At 45.4% G+C, this 21,466-nt stretch overlaps 1 protein-coding gene across 19 annotated transcripts in view; it reads right to left on the reverse strand.

Annotated features, from left to right (window-relative positions):
• The window catches only part of LOC147027556 (oxysterol-binding protein-related protein 6-like), a 185,148-nt gene that overhangs the window by 99,610 nt on the left and 64,072 nt on the right, over nt 1-21,466 (reverse strand). For 14 of the 19 annotated variants that reach the window (XM_085877054.1, XM_085877062.1, XM_085877063.1 and 11 more), the window contains 2 exons: nt 6,832-6,954; nt 1,997-2,050 (listed from right to left, as the gene is read on the reverse strand). In XM_085877054.1, coding sequence (XP_085733180.1) covers nt 1,997-2,050; nt 6,832-6,936 — 159 coding nt within the window. In that variant the 5' untranslated portion in view covers nt 6,937-6,954. The remainder of the gene's footprint in view (nt 1-1,996; nt 2,051-6,831; nt 6,955-21,466) is intronic. The other 5 variants (XM_085877064.1, XM_085877058.1, XM_085877060.1 and 2 more) reach the window with 1 other exon arrangement.

The raw sequence follows: 21,466 nt of genomic DNA on the forward strand, positions 1-21,466 counted from the left end.
GTTTAGCATTTTTACATCTGTGTGTAGGCGCTTGATGGGTGTTGTAAATGTGCAACCTGTGATGATGCGAAGGGCTTTGTTTTGTCTGGGTCTGTGGGGTGTGGACATGTGTGCTTGATAGGTTGGAGGCCCGAAATGAGCTGGCGAAGTTAATAACTGATCTAATGTACTGTTTGTATGTTGGTGATGTTGTTTCTTTGTGGTGTCTGAAATCGGTGCTCCAAGTGTTTTTTGCCTGGGTGTGCATGTTTTGTAATGTTTGTGATGTGATCTGAGAATGACATGTTTGTGTTTAAATATGTTTTGGTTGACCAAGTGTTTTGGTTTGATGTGTGTGGGATAGAGATGTAGTTCAGTGTGACGTGTGGTGCAGCGCTATGTTCCTTGGTGTAATTTGTTAAAATAGAGACTGTCGATTTTGAGTGGGCTACTTTTAGTCAGTTGATTGTGAGGTTTGTAGGGTGCTGCTGCTGTGTTGATGTTACTGTGGATCGAGGTAATGGTTATGTCATCCGCATACGAGGCTATTTGTGTTCTGACGTGGTTGCGGAATGGTGTGCATGAAAATATTAAAGTGTGTTTGTGTGTGTGTGTGTGGCTCTGAGTTTTGAGGGACTCCGTTAAAAAAGTATCACTTGCATGATGACTTGTCATTAAACATTACATATGACTGTCTGTTTGACAGGTAGTTGGCAAGCCAGCATTTGGTGGTGTTGTGCATGTTTGTATTGAATATCGTTTGTGAATAAGGCTTTTTTTGGGAGGGGGGCATCAAATGCTTTACTGATGTCTACTGTAGTGAGAATCGTGCGTTTTGGCGGTTTTGTACTGTTGAAGCTATCAAAGGTGTTTTGTGTGTGGTTTTATGAGAAGAGTGGAAGTAGAGTTCTGTTCTTGAATATAGCAGCTTGGTTGCCAGGTAGCTGTCGTTTCTTGGAAGTGCGGTTATGCCGCCTATGCTGTGCCCCTATACCAGTACACTGGTGCTCATTTCACCGACATCGGAAGGATGACAGGCTGAGTCAACCCCACCTGGTGTTAATTCAGTGGCACAACGGGGCTCAAACTCAGGACCCTAAGATCCCAAGCCAGCCACCCTCACCACAAAGCCAACACAAATCTGATCGTGGAGTGATTTTGTCTGAATCCTTGTTGGGTGTGCAAGTGGCACGTGAGGGTTTGTGAGTGTAAGTATGAGGCATGCAGTAACTTTGGAGGGTGTGCAAAGTAATGCGAGGCTGCTTTGGTGGGTTCTTTATTTGGTTTAAGAACGGTAATGATTTTTCCTCGTTTCCAAATCTGTGGAATTCTTGAGTGTTGTTTGGAGAAGTTGTTTACATTTGTGAGGGCTGATATGCTGTGTGGTCCAAGGTGTTTTAAGTGTTAATAGTAGATGTTGTCAAGGCTGGTAGCCTGTGGATTTTTGATGTTTTGATGATTTTTGTTGTTTGCATGGGAGCAAATAGCGTGATGGTGGTGTCGAGTTGGGAGCAGAGTTCACATCTTGCAACACTTATTTCCTCTTTTCTGGGTCTTATGTGACTTATGTTTACGTAATGATCTTTGAGGATGTTAGCTTGTTGTTTCTCTGAAGGTATGTCGTCTCTGGTGCTCGTAGTTATGGTTGCACGTGAGGGTGTTATGTCACTGTTGGAGTTTGTGATGCTGTTTATGATTTTGTACAAGTGTCTTAATGGGGGATAGAAAAGATTGCACATGGGGATGCGAGATGGCACGAGATGGTGGTGCACTGCTTGCTTGGAACCCTGGAGGAAACAATGCAAATGAACAGTGGATCTTGGGAATTCCACAAACGAGAAACAGAAGGCGGTTCCACAGATGGGTAAAAAGAGGAACAAAATCGTGTAGGTGGGCAGTAAGTTTGAATTTGGGGAGTTTCACCAGGATGGGGTTGACTGGATGAACGTGTGTATCTTGGAGGGGCTGGGGAGGGTCAGAGGGCTGAGAGCTTGTGTGTAAGTCCCATTAAACTCACCTCCATTGGTGTCTTTCCATACTTCAGAATTCCATCTTGAAGCACAAAATAACGCTGTAACAAGAGGGAATTTGAGAGACAAAGTAGAAGGGGAGGGGAGGGGAGTGATTTGGTCTGAATCTAATGTTTTTGGGAGGAGAGAGGGGAGGGAGGGGAGGAGAGAGAGCAGGGAGGGGAGGGGAGCAAGGAGGGATGGTGGAGCTAGGATGGGGTGAGGAAGGCGAGAAGAGCGAGGAAGGGGGAGGGGGAGAGAGATGCCTCACCAAATGTCGCTCTACACTCCAGGAAGGAGTTGGGGTGGGAGAGAGGAGGATGGAGAAGAGAGAGGACTGGGTAAGGGGTGAGGAGTTGGGAATGGGTTTGGGAGGCAGGAAGAGGATATATATGGAGACTGTATAATAAGGCATTTGTCTAATGAGGCAGGTGCATTGCAATATCAAAGAAACCACCAGATCCCCATCCGAATGCTTGTCTCATGATATTGTGACCCCAGGATAAAATGCCATAAACTGTCGATTTGTCAATTGTTTGCTTGTAATGTTATTTAATATTTCAACACACATCGTTATTTTCTGTCTATTATTCACTCCGATTCCTTCGTGTGTAGCACAAAGCTACAGCGAGCATCATTGGGTGGGGGCATGGCTGTGTCGCTGATGCAATGCCCGTTACCAGTACAGTGGTACTCATTTTGCCGACCCCGGAAGGATCCATCCATCCATTGGGACCATACTCTGTGCAGAGCGTTGGTGCTGCCTAAGCAGCCTCCTTGGCTAGTGGGCACAATCTTGGACAGGCCACCACTCTGACACAGGACACCAGCAAGGTGAACTGGCACTCATTTTGCCAACCCTAGAAGGATCACAGGCTGAATCAACCCAACATGGTGTTAATTCAGTGAAACAACCAGGGCTTGATCTCAAGAACCAAAGACCTTAAGCCAGTCACATAACCATTAAGCCAACACCAGGCTTCTCTATTATTCACAATAATTACTTATGCAGTGTAATCATTTCTTGAACAGTAATAGCAATTCCAAAACAGCATTACATAAACAATGAAAGTATGTTGTAAATTATATTCATTCCACATCACCAGATGTACTCAACTCTATTTTCAACTCCAACTACAAAATATCTGTAAAATAAGAACTTTCGTAATTTACAAGCAATTGCCTGACTTTCCGACTGCCCACATCATAAGCTGGGATCAGTTATTCATTGAAATTTTGACCCTTTCAGCCCAGAACCTTTTCAAACCACAGATCAACAACCCAGGCTATGCTTCTGTGTTGGTTTTTTTTTTCAAAAATAATATTAACAAATCAACAATAATTATATCATAATCACAATATTATAATTTTAAAAATTTCAACAATAACTTTTCAAAAATATTGTGAAGCGCGCGCACGCACACGCGCACGCACGCACGCACGCACGCACGCACGCGCGCACACACACACATACACACACACACACACACACACACACACACACACACACACACACGTTTGAAACAGCAAAGGAATTACCTTGTGTAGCTTTTCATGGTTGCTTTATGCAGTTTTCTTTGATGAGAAGAGCATGGGGCTTAATCTATTTGCTAATCCGAGCCACCTGGGGTAATTGATTTGGTGAGAGCCGATTGGTTATTCCCTCCAATTATGGATAAAAGATGTGATTGGGTCTTGTTATTTCCTCCTGGTACTGGTTAACGGTTAAGGTGGGTGGGTTAATATATTTGGGTCCTGAATTTGTGCCCCTGTTTTTCCATTGAAATAACACCAGGTGAGTTGACGCAGCCCGTCATCCTTCTGAGGTCAGTAAATGTAGTATCAGCATACTCGGGTAATAAGCCATTCGAGTTTCCTGCATCGCAGTGGTGATCCATCCTGGACAAATATATATGTTTATATATGTATGTGTGTGTATATATATATATATATATATATATATATATATATATATATATATATATATATATATATATATATATATATATATATATATATATATATATATATATGTATCCAGTAGTGAAAGGCAGTTGGGAATTATATCTAATGAATCAATTTCTCAGTTCCCCAACCTGTAGGTTTACCCGAATGACACCATGTTTCGGCCAGCAATCTGACATGCACTGGGACTCCACTAGCATTTATCAAGAGCAATTTTCTTGTTTACCTCCTCCTGGATATACGTGAAGGTGGGGGTGGGTCTGTTCCGTCGACTAATCACAAAGCTGTATTGCAGGACCTTGTGACTTTTGATCCATGACAAGCTTGTGTTGTATCCCTCCAAGCCGTACGCTGCCTGTGTTATCCACGCTGGTTGGAACCCACTTTGCCTGTGTCCTCCTCCCACCATTGGTGCCTCTCTGGTGTATTTGTATAAGAGGAGTCCAGAATCCATATGCATGTGATGGCGCCACAGGCTCCTCTGTCAACAGTGACCTCATTTGCTCAGTGTGCCATGCTTCTAATATTGGCTAACAGGGTTATTTGCCAAATCTTAAAAATACCTAGAGACCACGTGGCGATCTAGCGAGTCTTCACACCTTCGACGGCTCCCGTAGGAGCCGAGCCGTATTCGCGCTCGACCCGTGTGTGATCCGAGCGGTTTAATCGCCGAGATCCGTCGGTCCAAATGTCCCCTTACAGCCGTAACCGCTTTTACTATTTCTCCAACACGCAGCACGCCAAGTCAATGAAGGAATCGACACGAACAAGCTGAAACATTAAACAAATGGGGTTTATGTATACAACAATAATTGGGGAACGAGGGAAGCACGGAAGAAGCAGAGTTAAACCGAATATTAATAAATGCACGTATATACAGTCAAAAAGTACTTACACAGTTTACTACTTAGCAGACGGGCCCACGGACGGACACACACACACACACACACACACACACACACACACACACACACACACACACACACACACACACCAAAAAAATGGTGGCTTAAGCCTTTATTGCGGACTTCAGCTCGGAGGGACAGGCGAGCTGAAGAGCAGGGTCTATCTTGGACCTGTCCACCTCGTGTGGTCTTCAAGCTGACTATCCGTGGAGGAGGACGACGACGACCAAGAAGAGATAAGACAAGCCTTCGACGACGACGAAGGCCCAACAGGACGAGGTCTCCAAACCAGCTCGATAACCATCAAGACCAGCATGACGAGCCCAGCAAGACGAGCGCTCCAGCAAGATGAACCTTGCAAGACGACGACCATGATGTCGATCACCAAGACAAGAAGGCTCCAAACCTCCCAGACGACGACCAAGCCCAGCTAAGACGAGATGTGATGTGATGTCCCAGGTGTACCAGATGTACCTCACCAAGATCAGCACCCGCGTCTTTCTTCACCCTGTTTCGGGGAGGGGGGGGACGTTTCCGCCCTATCCGCTCTCGATCTGAGGTGGCAAGGTCCCTGATTGGCCAGGGGGGCCCACCCCTCTCATCCTGGGCGGGGTCTCGATCTGAGGTGGTGAGGTCCCTGAATGGCCAGGGGGGCCCACCCCTCTCATCCTGGGCGGGGTCTCGATCTGAGGTGGTGAGGTCCCTGAGTGGCCAGGGGGGCCCACCCCTCTCATCCTGGGTGGGGTCTCGATCTGAGGTGGTGAGGTCCCTGATTGGCCAGGTGGGCCCACCCCTCTCATCCTGGGCGGGTTCTCGATCTGAGGTGGTGAGGTCCCTGATTGGCCAGGGGGGCCCACCCCTCTCATCCTGGGCGGGGTCTCGATCTGAGATGGTGAGGTCCCTGATTGGCCATGGGGGCCCACCCCTCCCATCCTGGGCGGGGTCTCGATCTGAGGTGGTGAGGTCCTTGATTGGCCAGGGGGGCCCACCCCTCCTATCCTGGGCGGAGTCTCGATCTGAGGGGATGCGAATCCCCGCCTACGTTCGTGGTTGAACGCACGAAGAACAATGGCGCCGGTCAGAGCGGGGGGGAAGGTGTAAAAATAAAAGAAAAACCCTATCAAAGTAACTCACAGCGCATTTACATTTAATCTCCCTTAGACAAGGGACGGGACCCTAACTGGCAACATGTACTTACCGATATAACTGAGCTATAGGACCTGAATGTTGTGTGCGATAGGTTTCCAAATCCGCAACAATATGTATATCTACTTTGTTTTTTAGCATCACTTAAAAGACAGCTCGTATGTCTTTCAGGCTTTGAGACATTAACCATCATTGAGTCATTAGTTATGACAATGCACTTCATGTGACATTGACAAGGTTGACCAGGGTGATGCTCCATTTGTGAAGACTGTACCATGCAGGTTGCTAAACCCGGTTCTGCATCTGTAAATGTGCACACTTATAGTTAGTTTACACTCTTTGCTTTTCCACATTTGTTGTAATTCTTATTCTTCTTTACATGCTTCGACACTGAAAGCATTATGTCAAACTTGAGTAAATAACTGAGCATCACATGAGGAAATAGGGACTGGTATATATTATGACTACTTTAGGAACAGATCATATAATTCAGATAGAGATATGATTCATGAATTTTTAATAATGTGATGACTGGAGAGATAAGAAAATTTTAAGTGAACTATAAATGTATTCGACATGAACACTGATGCCATCAAGGACAGGTTAGATGTTGGAAAGTCCCCTGCTCTCCCTTTCGGTAAGATAGGGAAGATATTTTGATGTACTGTATTCAAATGAGCCTATACTTTTCTGATAACCTCCATTAATATTCATGGGTGACAATAATGCACAATGCATGTAATCATGTTCTGGCCATAAAATTACAGTAGTTGCACATATATTGGGGGATGTACAATATGCAATGCCTTTGAATGATGAAACGTCACCTTGTGCCAGCCCTTCAATGGCCATTTGCGTTTTTTCAGCAGAAAGCCAGCTTGACTCTCCAGCTCCAGCAATGCACCTCCTTCCTGTGGCATCTTTCCTGCCATGGATATTCAACCTCCCTCCTGCCAAACATTAAAAACAAAAAAAAAATCTTATAATAAACAACATTGTGATGCACTGAGCATGAGGTTTCCGGGAGCTTAACATCAAAGCAGCAAGCAAAGCAATAAAAAACAACAACATGAACATTGAACATGCGACGGAGACGAAGGTGAAGCGAGATTTAAAGCACAATCGGTTTAAGTGGAAGGGTATCCATCCGAGCAGGAATCATAATATTGCACCTGCTCTGACAGTCTGGCTGGCAGGATAGCCTTGAGGTTTGCACACTCACCTTTGAGCTGTCTCGCATGGGTTTGAATCTCTTCCCGCGAAAAATTGTCATTCTGGTGTTTCATGTGCAGGGAAGTCAATGCATCAAGGTTTGCACCGTCAGCCCAAAGGACTTTACACAGGACTCATCGACCAGCGTTGGTTTTTGAGCGACGTTAAAGATCCCACAGATGTGCACATGTGTCTTCCACGAAGAGTCGGTGAGCTATTCCCGGTATCCTCAACAAATTCTCAATTCTGACCTTGACTGACCGCTGGAAAGGCAGTCGAAAACCACACAGCACAACCGTTGCCGAGGAACTGCTTCGGCAGCAACGCCTCTCCGTCAAGAGTATGCATTTGATTGACTGATTGATTGTTCATACATTCAGAGCCTGTTGTCGCACAGCGAGTTCGCTGTAGATTAAAAATGAGAAGACATTTTTATTACGATTAAATAACCTTCATTTGATAGTCGATTCGAAAATGGGCAAATCGAGGGAAGGGAACATCACTTATTGGTGCCACTTCTGCCCTTTGTTGTTACCATCATGTTTCTGATTCTAGATTGGCCACACTGAACTGACTCGCCTCCTGTTTCAACGATTAAAATGTTTTAATTTTCTGCGTTGTGAGCTTCCTTAAGTCATGCATCAGAAAATTGTGCCTGTAGAAAACCCAGTCAAATCATTGCCATGATTCAGACATTACATCTTAAGCTTCCTTCAAAAAACAATAAAAAAACAGTTAATGCAGGCTGCTTATGCTTCAGTCATATTTGGCTCGGCCGCCGTAGGGTCTAAAAAATCTACGGCCACGAGCAATTATAGGGTGGCCGCTTTATTTCCACGGTCACACAATGTAGCAGTCACGTATGTTTTTATTTTTCGGGGAGCCGCACAGGGTATTTAGAAATTGTGGAGACCGAAAACGTGGGGGTGCCGTAAGGTCTTTGATTTGATGTCGCACGGTGACCTAAGGGCGTTCCTGCGGCTGCCATAGAATTTTCAAGGCAGACGCAAGGTAGCCTAAAGGTGCCCGCAAGGCGACTGCAGGGGGGCCCTAAGGCGAAGGTAATTTTTTTTTTTTGTAATTTTTTTGGGGGTTTCCAAAATTCATTTTTCATTGATAAGAGCCTACAGCAGTCACACGAATAACGCAAGCCCACCGTACGCCCGACGTGGAACATCTACGTCATGGCTACGGCTTGTGGAATTGCTACGGCCAACCGAGAAATGAAAAAAGTTATAACTCCGCGCTTTAATCCCACGGACACCCCTACGGCCTGTAAAAGATAGCCATCTGGCGTAGGGCCACCCCCTGAGGCCACCTCAGAAACTCTGCGGCCGCCGCACGTTTCTGTCAATTCAGGGGGGGTACGGCCACCGTATCCTAGCCGTAGAGCAAATGTGACTCATGCTTTAGTGAATTCAAAGTTTGAAAATATTTCCCTATTCCTTCCTCCTCTTCTAAACCTCTGCCTTACAAACATTTCATTATCAGCTTCTTTGTCCCAGCACAGAATTGTTTACTCCAAAATGCATCATCCACACTTGATGTGGCAATGTTCTCCCACAATGAATTATGCAACACAGTCTATTTCATTGAGAGTGTTATATTTGTAGATCGAAGTTTTATCTGAGGTGCCATTCTCCTTGACAACATATTCAGGCCCTATTGAAAGTCTCATTGCAAAGAATGCAGTCAGTAATTTGCCATTGCCTCATAGACAGAACAAGCAAGGCTGTCGGCACACAATGGGCCACTCTTTCTTGTCTTTTTATTTAAGGCCGTGAGGGACCTCTAACCTTGACAAGAAAGTGCGCTAGCAGAGAGTACAACCGGAACGTCGTTTACTTGTATACTGTGACGGTTCCGGAAACCGAGACCCCAAGGCAATGGCACACAACATATAGCAGTTCCTGATTCAGTTTCTTCCATTATGTGTTAATTTAGCGTGTAGGCTTTGTGTGGGCCTTTTGGAGCATAGAGTGCAGTGAAGACTTTTCGCCACCTGAACATGGAAATTCAACTAACCAATTATTGTGAGGTCAAAAGATATATACACATACATACGCACGCGTGCACTAGAATGGACATGCTGGTCATTTCCTCTGGCAGCACACAAAGCTCACGGTGGCCATCTGGGAGTATGGAATCGCCACTGTGATGTCATCGATTGTGCAAGTTTTGCACTGAATATCCGAGCTGTTTTCCATCCAAAACCATCCAATTTTAGGGACCATGGCATACATATAAACCCTTACTAGCGGTGTACCACTCTTGAGATCAGATGGGTAACCCGTGGAGTATTTGTGTCGCATTTCACTTGCTTTCGTTCATGAAATACTTCCGAGTGAATACTCCATTTGTGGCCCATGGGATATTAACAGTGCTCCACTACACTTGAGTACGTTCTGTATGTATGTGTATATATATATATATATATATATATATATATATATATATATATATATATATATATATATATATATATATATATATATATATATATGCTTATATATATGCTCATATGTTGCTCGTATGACAGGAAAACCATCAAATTGAAAATTCTGCTGATGACTTCACCCTCTGCCATGACATTCCTCATGGTTCAGATAGACAGGATTATTCTGTCTATCTGTTTTATTATTCTGTCTGTCTGACTGTCTGTCACGTCCAGGTCACAACGTTCAACCGATTTTCACAAAACTTCACCACATGTTTGTTTGGCATAAGGAAGAAGCAATTTGTTTTTGAGGTCAAAAGGTCAAAAGGTCAACATAGGCCAAGGGTCAACAACTTAAGTGAGATTTCTAAAATCCTCAATTTTCATCCGATTGACTTGAAATTTAACCCTATTCCCTCTTTTCAGACGTTGACAAAATTACAAACTGGTCAAACACTTGGAACATGTCCTTTCAATTCTGAGAAAAAAAAATCCATCTATCTCTCTATTTCTTCATCTCGCCATCACTCTCTCTATCTCTCTATCTGAAGGGACTGTACCGCAAACCCTCCCATCTACTTTCTCAAAGAGATTCAGTAACTCACTCTTGGGTCTCACTCTCAGCCATGATCTCTCTTGGGCAAGCCACATTTCAAAGTCAACCACTGACTAGACATCCTCCGTGCAAAGTTCTTCCTTGGCACACCTGAACTCATATCCACCTACAAGGCTTTCATCCACAGGTTGATGGAATATTGCTCTTCCTTCTCGGCTGGTGCCCCTGCCTCACACTTTGATCAGCTTGACGCTGTGGAAAGCAAGGCCTTCATGATCATTGGAATCTGCCACGATGAAGGAGAGTCTATAGGCTTATCACTTTGCAATTGGTGACAGGTTAAAAAAATGATCTCTGTCTTCTTCTGCCTCCCCTCTGGTGTTGCACCCTGTGCTCTCGCCATGCTTTGTCCCACATCAGGTATCTGCATGGCGCACACGGCCCACCTGCAACCCCCTTGTCATGAAACTTCCAGGATCCAGAACCAATTTTCACCTCCACTCATTACCTCCGAAGTTATGTTTTCACCCCTCTCTGTCTGTTTTTTCAAGTTATCGAAGATTTTTCAAGTATATTTGAAAGTCGATTTTATTATCTTGCCAAAACGAAGTTTTTGCAAGATATTGTTGTGGTTGACCAAATTCGCAAACCACCATTCAGGTCCCTTAGGTGAGATATCTCGGTAAGTATATGTGTAGTTAGGCCCAAACCCATTGTCTAGAGGGAATAAATGTCATTCATGAGGGCTGCGACTCTTCAGGATAGCCGTTTTTCTTTTACTATCTTTATTTTGGACCAACCGCCATTATTACCACCACCAACCACGTCTCAACAGCCATCACAACCACCAACCACAACGCCGCTTCACCACAACCGCCACGACCTTTACCGTCACAACTCGCCACCATCGCATCACCGTCATCTCGCGCCACTCGTGGGCACCGATGCTGGACTCGTGTAGGGCGCGCACCGAGCAGCGTGTTCAAAAGCATCGCGGACTTACCGCAGAAAAACGGATCAAAAACGACTCACGCCCACTTTTGTTCCGTCCAATCGGTGAGCGAGGGGCGGTTTGGCCCCGCCTCCAGGGCGTTGGAGGGCGGTCGCTATATGCAAATTCATGGATCAAAAAGCATTCACGCCCACTTTTCCTCGGGCCAATGGGGAGCGAGGTGAAAGGTCGGAGGCAGAGGGTCAAAGATGAAAGAGCGAAGCCACGGGGCTTATAAAAACGACTGCGTTCGTCAGGCAGTTGAGTTGGAAGTGGAGGGAGTTGAGTTTTGGAGTTCGGAGAAGCAGTTGGCAGTTGGGAGTTCGCGGAGCCAGTGAAGGGTTGGGACGAGTCAAGAGTCGGAGTGAAGAGGACGAAGCTGTGGAGAGGCGGCGGCGGCGAAGGCGGTTGAGGGGGTGCTCGCGTCGGATTCGGGGAACTGCGGAGGGAAAGGCCGGCGGCGCGACCGAGGTCGTGGTGGAGACGCTCGTCGCGGGACCCAAGAGTTTGTGAAATCCTCCTTTCCCCGAGCATCAGCAACCCCCTCCTGTTTCCCCCCGCGCTGAGATAGTGCGACAAAAGGGGGCCCCCTTCCCACCCCCTACCAGACACTGTCCGCGAGGCCCGCGGAGTTGAGGCACCACCGCCACTTCGCGTCTCATCATCAGACGGGTAGGCCCGACACGGTCTCGGCCCCAGGCCCGCTTACCCCCCTCATCCTGGAGGGTGGTTCTCTTTCCTTTTGCTTTGGGAATATGTGTTGTCGGCGCCGTCTGTGAAGTAAAATTGTATAAGTGTTGCCGAGTGCCCGGTAGTCGGATAGATCTGCATTGTTGCATTTGCTTTTTGTCTTCTTCTTTTCCATGTGCTTTTGGTGGAATTGTAAATGTGTGCTTTCCGTTCATCGCGAAATAAATGTGCTTATTGTTGAACTGTTTTCCCGCTTCGCTTCGTCATTTCTTTCATTGAATCCCCATCTTGCTTCACGTAAAGGGTTGGTCGTGGGCGAAGACGCCCGATAATTAATCGAACCGTCGAGGCCGACGAATAACACCGCTCGGTTATCCCGATAGTACGGAACGGGTCGCTTAAGTGGCCCGTGTCCGAAGTCGACCTGCGGCGAGGTGCGATCGCCCGGTCTACCCTCCGTGTGGGTACTTAGGCAGGTCGAATTTGGCGAGCAACCCTATCCCACGCGGGGGCCGATTGGCTCGATCGCGGTGAGACCGAAAGGTCCACCCGTGACTGGTTCCCGGCGTTAGTCCGAGAGGGTCACGACTGGATTGTCCGTCCGGTGGGCGACGTGCCGCGATTCGAGTTACGTGGCCGTCAGCACGCCGGCGGGCGCGAATCCGCGACAATATGTTTGTCAGCTTGTATGTTTTTTATTATTATTTTTGTTTGTCTGTAATCACGTATAAAAAATTCTGCAGAGCACAGTTATCATTGTAAATTTTTGTAACTTCGCATATCAGAGGCCTATAGAGGTCCCTTTCAGCGCATAAAATTTTGAAGGTCAAGGTCAAAGGTCAAGGTCACTTTATCGCAAATCAGGGGAGTCGACGAAACCCTTATTTTTTGAGTAATTTTGATCGGATCGTCTTCAAACTTCATGGGAATATAGTTCATGGTCTGGTGCTCAGCTGATTAATTTTTGGTGGCGATTGGCCTTGACCTTCATGGTTAGCGCCTGAGGTCAAACATATTTGACCCCAAGGTCAAATTTTCAAGTTTTAGGAACCATATCGTGTAGTACCTCAAATTGAACACCTCGATGAGTGCTTTCTAGATATGTCAAGCTTGAGACATTATGACGTCATTTGGTGACGTTATGAGGCAAACGCATATTTTTCATGGTTACTCTGTAGAACGATTCTCATCGGAATCTCTCGTCGGCAGATATTCCTCAAGGAGTCACTCCTGGTGGATAGCAGCTCTGTTCACCTCAGTGTGACCTTAAAGAAGTCACACGTGGTCACCTTTTGGCAAGATACGGGTCACCCTGCGGGTGACATTGGTTTTTTATTATTCTGTCTGTCTGACTGTCTGTCACGTCCAGGTCACAACGTTCAACCGATTTTCACAAAACTTCACCACATGTTTGTTTGGCATAAGGAAGAAGCAATTTGTTTTTGAGGTCAAAAGGTCAAAAGGTCAACATAGGCCAAGGGTCAACAACTTAAGTGAGATTTCTAAAATCCTCAATTTTCATCCGATTGACTTGAAATTTAACGATGATTTATATTTCAGGTCAGCAAATTCAACTAACCAATTATTTTTGAGGTCAACATTGACCAAATGGTCAACATATTCACTTCCGGGTTTGCATTAACGGCAGGTTCCTCTCTCAGGGGTCTCTGAGCTGACTTTCTCAAAGTTAAGTTTCCGGTTGTTATCTGTCCCATTTTAACTGTATATTTTCTCACCTACATGTTTCTGTGTGTTCCTAGCACGGTCTTGTTTCAAAAATCGTGCTATTTTGTGAGTTTTCGTCGACCTTGTCTTACCGGGTTCTTTGAGGCCTACCCATCCTTCCCCTCCAGGTGTATGATCGTTTTTATTTGTATTCTCTCCCTATTACCTTCAATTCCTATTTTCCCCACTTTCCCAACCCTCCCATCTAAAGACTCTGTTTGTTGTCTTAAATTTAAAAGAAATAAAAAACAAACAAAAACAAAATACCTTTCTCCCTGCATACTCACGAGTCCCGATCATCCTCCTCCTCCTCCTCCTCCTCCTACTTCTTCTTCTTCTTCCTCCTTTGCCAGCACACCATCTTTCTTCGACTTGAGCTGACCCTCTCTCGCCATTACCTTCACGATTTCTTCTTACAACCATCCATTCCCGAATCTTACCTAATCCTCAAAAAGCCATCAAAAAATAATAATCTTCCTTGTATCCTTTCTATCTATACACCTCCTGAAACCACGTGTCCCTCTCCCCTTCCCCCCTCTTCCTGGTACTTCTCATCGATCCATCAGCTTCACTCTGCATTTACCGTTCCAAATTCACCACACACCTCCACGATTTTACTTCAACCTTCCCTTTTCCGAATGTAACGCAATCCTTATTTTAAATAAATAAATTAATGTATTCACTTATAACTATACACCTCCCTTCGCCACGTGCTTCTCCCAAAACCACGTGATCTGTTTCCACCCCCTGCGATTACCGATCCAAATTCACCTCATCGATTTTTTCTACAACCTTTCCATTACTTAATCTGATAAAAACTCTCTCAAAAACGAATACGACTACTACTGCTACTACTACTACTACGACTACTACTACTACAACTACGACTACTACTACTACTGCTACGACTACTAATAAAAACGATCTCTTATAATGCTTCATCTTCCTCTTTCACACGTGTGCTACTCTTTACTGTATCATAATTCACTCCTCTTCTACTATCTCCACAGACTGCTCTCAATTTGACCTTTCCCTTATACCCTGCCTCAAAAAATCCAATTGTTACAACGTTTCTTCTCTCCATTCTCTCCATTCGTCTTTATTAATCATCCTTAATCGCATTTCTGACCAAAATAAAAAAATTAAAAACCCCAGTTTGCGATGAGTGTTCGCTTTCAATCAACCATTCTTTATTTTCCAACTTCAGTGGCAACTCACCCCTCACTCTCACTCTCAAAGAAACTATTACACTCTTCTCCCTCCAAGCTTCCCTCTCACCTTTCTCAAAAACTCTTCCTCCCCCCCCTCACCTTTCTCCCTCAACTCTCCCCACTCCCCCTTCTCCGACCATTCACACCCCACTCACGCTTCTCAAAGTTGTTCCCCCTCACATCCACAAAGCTGCCTCCTTCCCCTGCCCTCTCACCTCCATCTCATCACTCCAACTCCTCAAATCCTCAACTGCCTTTTGCACCCTCTCTTGTCCTCTCTCCCCCAGTACCAAAGAGCCTTTTTCCTCCTCATCCAGCCCCCTCCCCAAGCTATTCTGCAATCCCCCACACTCATTCAACAACTCTCCTAATCTCATCCTCTCCGTCCTTGTCCTACCCTCTCCTTCCCATCCTATCCCCTGCACCCAAAGCCTCTTCCCCTCCCTCTTTATTAACAGCGTGGACCTCAAATATCTGGAGCATTTGCTCAAACCCTACAGATCTTTCCATACAGGTTAACACTGACAAACAAGACATAATCTGCCGAACAGAAACTTTCCTCCCTCAATACGTCCCTGACTCCAAAGTATCTCTCCCTGGTTACTCCCTCCTCCGGTATGGCAGATCTGAGCCTCATCCTGGTGGAGGAGTTGCTCTCCATCAAAAACTCTCTTCCTCACTCTCCATGCACTGCCCTCACTCCCCCACACCCCCAGGAATACCTCTGGCTACGGCTTCCCCTCCACTCACACCTCATGTTTATATGTGTCCAGCAAACAGTGATGACCATTCATATCTCACTATCTGCAAACTTGGACCAATTTCTATCTTCTCATCTGAACTCTCTCTTCCTCATATGCGGCGACTTCAATTGTCATCATGCCAGTTGGCTACGTGTGGGTACCATGTGGAAGTGTCATGGCACTTCAGCAAAATAATTCTGTGACTCATTGGGACTGATTCAATCAGTCAACTTCCCGACCTGGATCTCAACCAATCTCAACCCTCTATCTATTCTGGATCTGATTTTGACCAATTTCCCTGAAAATATCTGCTGTTCTTCCTCCGATCCAATTGGTTCTTCTGACCACGTCCTTGTCAAAGTGGACATCTCTCTGACTGTTATCAGAGAACCACCTCACCGCCGTCGAGTCTGGCATTTCACTCAGGCTGACTGGCAGACTGGTCTCCCATCACTACTTTCTCCAACATCAACTCATGCTGGGAATTCTTTCAAAAAAACTTGCTTTCCCTCATGCACAGATTTATCCCCTCTTGTCGTCAGTTGTCCTACTCTTCCTCCCGCCCTTGGTTCACTGAAGCTTGTGGCGAGGCAGTTCTCCTGAAACAACTTCCCTTTGCCTCATGGAAAGCAAACCCAACTAAGGGTAATCTCAGTTCCTTCCATAAAGCTTGGAACAAGTGTGTGTCTACACACACAGAGCCAGAAAAAAGCATCTTTCTAATATCAAGTTTGAACTCTCAAACCTCTCTCCCTCCTCGAAATCCTGGTGGTGTCTCATCAAATCTGTTTGTGGTGTATGTTCCCCCTCCATTCCCTCCCTTACCTCAAATGGCCACAATGCTGATACTGCACGTGAAAAGGCTGAATGCCTAAACTCGTGTGCATCAAAAATCTTGTGTCCGAAACCCATCGCTTTCTGTACCCACTTTACCCAGTCACACCCAACTATCCCTGGACTCTGTCCATTTCCTCTGACAAAGTGGAGAGCTTGCTGTCAAACCGTGACTCAGATTCTGCAACCGGTCCAGACGGCATCAGCCCATGTGTCCTAAACACCTGCTCCTCTGCTCTTGCTCACCCTGTCTCTGTTCTATTCACCCTCTCATTTGCTCAAGGTCATCTGCCATCTGCTTGGAAACCAGCAAGCATGACTGCCCTGCATAAAAAAGGTGTAAAAACATATCCCTGCAACTACAGACCAATCAGCCTTCTCCCAATCATCAGCAAGGTGATGGAATCCATCATCGCTTCAGACATTAAATCCTTCCTCTTCTCCAATGGCTTGATTTCCGATCATCAATTTGGTTTCAGACCAGGTCACTGTACCCTGGATATGCTGGTTCTGCTCTCCCAACAATGGATGGAGGTCCTCAATGCCGGACTTGAAATCAGAGCCATATCCCAAAAGATATCGCGTGCTTTCGACACGGTCTGGCACCTTGCTCACCAAACTCTCTTCCCATGGTATCCAAGGCCATCTCCACTCATGGCTCGCAGACTTCCTCTCCTGTCACAGTCAACGTGTGGCCCTAAATGGAGTTCTTTCATCCCCTCTTCCTGTCTAGACTGGAATTCCTCACGGTCGCGTTCTGGGCCCTGTTCTTTTTCTGGTTTTCATTAATGATCTCTCTGACTCTCTGGAAAATCTTCTTTACCTCTTTGCTGATGACTCTACCCTCTGCCGTACCATGTGTCATCCCTCAGACTGGAAAGCAGCAGCTTCTTCGCTCACTGCAGATCTGGATAAAATCACAAACTGGTCCAACACGTGGAACATGTCTTTCAATCCAGACAAATCTCACACTCTCACTATGTCTCTTCGAAAGGACCGTTGACAAAACCCCCCCATCCACTTTCTCAACAATCCTCTGGAAGAAGTCTTCTTTCAAGCTTCTAGGTCTCACTATCTGCCATGACCTTTCCTGGGAAAGTCACATTTCCAACCTCGCCTCAAAAGCCAGTCGCCGACTGGGAATCCTCCGTCGTGCAAAGTCCTTCCTCGGCCCTCTTGAGCTCCTGACCACTTACAAAGCTTTTGTCCGTAGCCTGATGGAGTACTGCTCTCCCCTCTGGGCTGGTGCTCCTGCCTCCCACCTTTCTCGGCTTCACGCTGTCGAAACCAGGGCATTTAAGATCATCGGCATCTCCCGCAATGAAGCTGAGTCTTTGGGACTCTCACTCAATCACCGCAGGTTGGTCGGTGGTCTTTCTGTCTTCTACCGACTCCTCTCCAGCCTTGCCCCCCCTGCTCTCTCTGCGATTTGTCCCCACCACATTTCCACAGGGCGCTCAAGGTCCGCCAACAACCCCCTTCTGGTAAAACTACCATAATCACGAATCACTGCTCATCTTCACTCTTTCATTCCTCTTTTTTCCCGCCTTTGGAATAAACTTCCTCACTCTATTCTTTCCCATTCTTCCCTCCAGGCTTTCAAAACAGCTGTTCACCACCACCTCTTATCTTCCCCCACCAAATCCTCGATCTTTTCTACCCCCGATAATCCACCCAAGCCCACTTCCTTCATTTCTCCTGCTTTCATTCCTGAAAGTCCCTGAAATGTCCATCTTCTCTTCGCCATGTTCCCCGTCCCATCCCCATCCCTCTCCCTTCCACAGTTCACCTAATGTGTCTGTTCCCCAATGTTTTGTCCCTTCCACTCCCGCCCCTCTTGTCTCATGCCTCCTTGCTGTGAGTTGTGTGTTAGCTCTCATACGAGCCTCGACCAAGGTATACAAAAAAAAAAAATCCAGGTTCAATTCTCGACCCGACTATAAACTGACCGATCGATGTTTCACGGGCAAGGCATCGCATCAGTGACTGTGCCATCCCTCGGATTAATGTTAATCTGGGATCCCATCTGTTACCACGAGCTGGTGGACATTAAAGATCACTATGGGCTTTCACAACAAGTACATCATTATGTGTGGGCACCCTGACCAAGTTCCAAATGCCTGCCTCGAATGTGCAGGGACAACTCACCATTGGCACAACAATGTCTCAGTAATGACGCAACCAGCAGGCCAAATTAGTAGTTAAATCCCGGTAAAATTTGCATTTGTCAAAAACCTTTTCGACTTATGATGTCAATCAAAAAGTAAGACATTTTCTGTGCATTTTTGGAGTATACATTCCAATCAAGTTCAGGAATGAACAAATTGATCGGCCTCAGATTCTAAAGTTCAGAAACAAATTAAGCTCTGAATATAAATGCTTCAGTGGATCAGGAACGGATGAAGCACTTGGGGTATACGACGTTTTAGTACTAGATGTCCTTTTACTCATTAAGTAACTCCCTACTTCAAAGACCAATCAGGTTTCGATTCAATCTCAAAGTAAAGTCTGTTGGTGGCATTCCTGATTAGTAATCAGAGGTTTTTTGCACTCGTGTTCAAAAGTCAACCCCTGGAGGAAAGGCTGTTTTCACTCCAATAATAATTAGTCAACTAAAAAGAAAGCTTTGATAGTCATCCGCTCTGTGGATAGATGGCATGTCAAGCAAAAATATAATTAATGCTCTCTAATGCCCTGTGTGTTAACCTTGTAACCTCCGCCACCAAAGGTGAAGGACGTTATGTTTTTACCCCTTTCTGTTTGTTTGTTTGTGTGCAGGATATCTCAAAAAGTTGCAGACGGATCTGGATGAAATTTAGTGGACAGGTTGGGTGTGTGACAAGGACGAATTGATTCGTTTTTGGTGAAGATCCGAATCCGGATCTGGATACGGGAATTATTTAATTTTTTAAGTGACTCTTCACCATTGAGAGATAGGGCCGAAAATGATATAGTACTGTATAGCATGATATTTCAAAAATGTATTGGGCCCGATAGGTTCTCGTGGATCAGGCATTACGTGGCGGAGGTACGCGCTCTACCGAATTCCTCTCTAGTTAAACGTGAACAAATAGAGTCAACATGTCTTGACAGAATGTTCTGTTTATATTAAACAAAAAGGAAAAATCACAATTGTGTAACCGACAACTTGGAGAACATTCAACTCACAAATTCGCAAAAATATTGAAATATTCGATGCTCACCCTGCCACCCCCCCCTCCTTCTCCATCTCCCTCCATGTCACTCCTCTACCTCTGCTACCACCTCACCCATTAATATTTCCTGAAAACTTACTTTCCCTTTTCTCACTCTTTCTTCCCAACCTCTCAACCTCCCTTTTACTTATTTTGGTTCTCTCATTCACAACACCCTTACAGCCCCCCCCCCAACACATAAACCTTTTCTTTTCCCATGTGTGCATAGTATATAGATGATCCTTAATGTTAAACTTTGAATGAAGTGTTCAGCTGTGTTTTTTTTTTAATAATGTCAATTAAGCAAAGAGGACAAAGGAAATATCAGCAACAAAGCAAATTGGAAACAGAACACGAGCCACATTAATTGTTGTGGAACCTAATGGGTACATAACTGCTCGGGCTTCTTTATGAAAACATATTTCAGTTCAACTCGTTGTTCTAAAATGAAAGATTCAATTGAAGTGGTGCTTACCGGTGGTTGCATTTCTGAAATCTGTTTATCACTGGATGTGCCTGTGAAGTAGTGGTATTGGGTGGAAGGGGATTCTCTTTCACCCCCAAGGTCAGAATACTTCTTGGCAAATAGGCATCGTGGAACAAAAAACACCAATGGGGGAAATCGAAAGTGAATCACTGCCAGCAAGCCAGGAAAATTGATGTAACAAACCTTACGGCTGGCGAAATTGATCCACACAAACTGAACCTCTGCCAATCTCACACTGCATCACACGAAAGTCTACAGAAAGGAAAAATGAACGTCTTCTGGTGCAGTGAAGCAGTGCAGTTTAGATGTTTCAGCGAACTGGATTTGTGAGGTCGGGACGAGGCTTTGAGGGATGGGTTCACCGAGCCATGGTACAAGATGCCTCCTCGCAAACTTCCACTCTTGTAGGACTTGTCAGGCAAATTGGCAAGCAGCTAGCTCAGTAGTGCTGAATAAAATGTAAACTAAACTAGAAATAGCAATCGGTCATTTCAGACTCTCGCCATGGACTTGTGTTTTTTTTTTTTGTCTGTGTGTATTGTATTTTGTGTGGCAAATACATGTAAGGATGTACAAAATGAGAGGTTTAACTCGAAATGGTCTAGTCCAAAGATGTAAAAGTCAAAGGTCTGAAAAGTTTGAAAGTTCTGAGGTCAAAAGGTTGAAAGGTCTGAAATGGTCCAAATGGATTTAAAAGGTCAAAATGTTCAAAAGGGTCTAAAAGGTGTAATTTAATGTCTAAATAGTCAGAATTATCGAAAGGGGTCTCAAGGGTCTAAAACATCCAGTTCGGTGATCGGTGCAGGTGGACGACTGGTCGTCGCTCTCTCTGACCAGTTCTTCCAGGCTAATGTCTCCTGACCATTTACGTTGTGTTTCACTGTTTCGTTTTAATTCCTGTTTCACTGTTCTTTTTTTTTTTTGTCATTTTTTTTTTCTGTTCCAAATGTCTTGCTGTGTTGAATCGTTTGGTTCGCCTTGCTCTCCAAACTGTCTGCATGCTATGGAATACAAAGAGAACTCCACTCTTGGATTGGTGACTTCCTACATTCTCCTAACTAATGTGTGGCTCTCGATGGAACCCTTTCTTCTCCTCCTCTCCCTGTCAAGGCTGGAGAACCCTTAGGCAGTGTTCTCGGCCCCATATGTTTTCTAATCTTCATCGATGATCTCTTGGACTCTCTGGAAAATCCTCTTTATCTCTTTGCTGATGACGCCACTCTCTGCAGTGACATCCCTCATCCTTCTGATAGACAGGCTGGGAGCAGCCTTGTCCCTCTCATCAGACCTTGACAAAATCACAAACTGGTCAAACACTTGGAACACGTTTTTCAATGCTGAGAAATCCCACACACCCTCTCTCTCTCTCCGAAAGGACTGTA

Source organism: Eptatretus burgeri, chromosome 4 (genome assembly GCF_056783735.1).
Source record: "Eptatretus burgeri isolate ZD-2024b chromosome 4, Ebu_testis_v1, whole genome shotgun sequence".
NCBI lineage: Eukaryota > Metazoa > Chordata > Myxini > Myxiniformes > Myxinidae > Eptatretus > Eptatretus burgeri.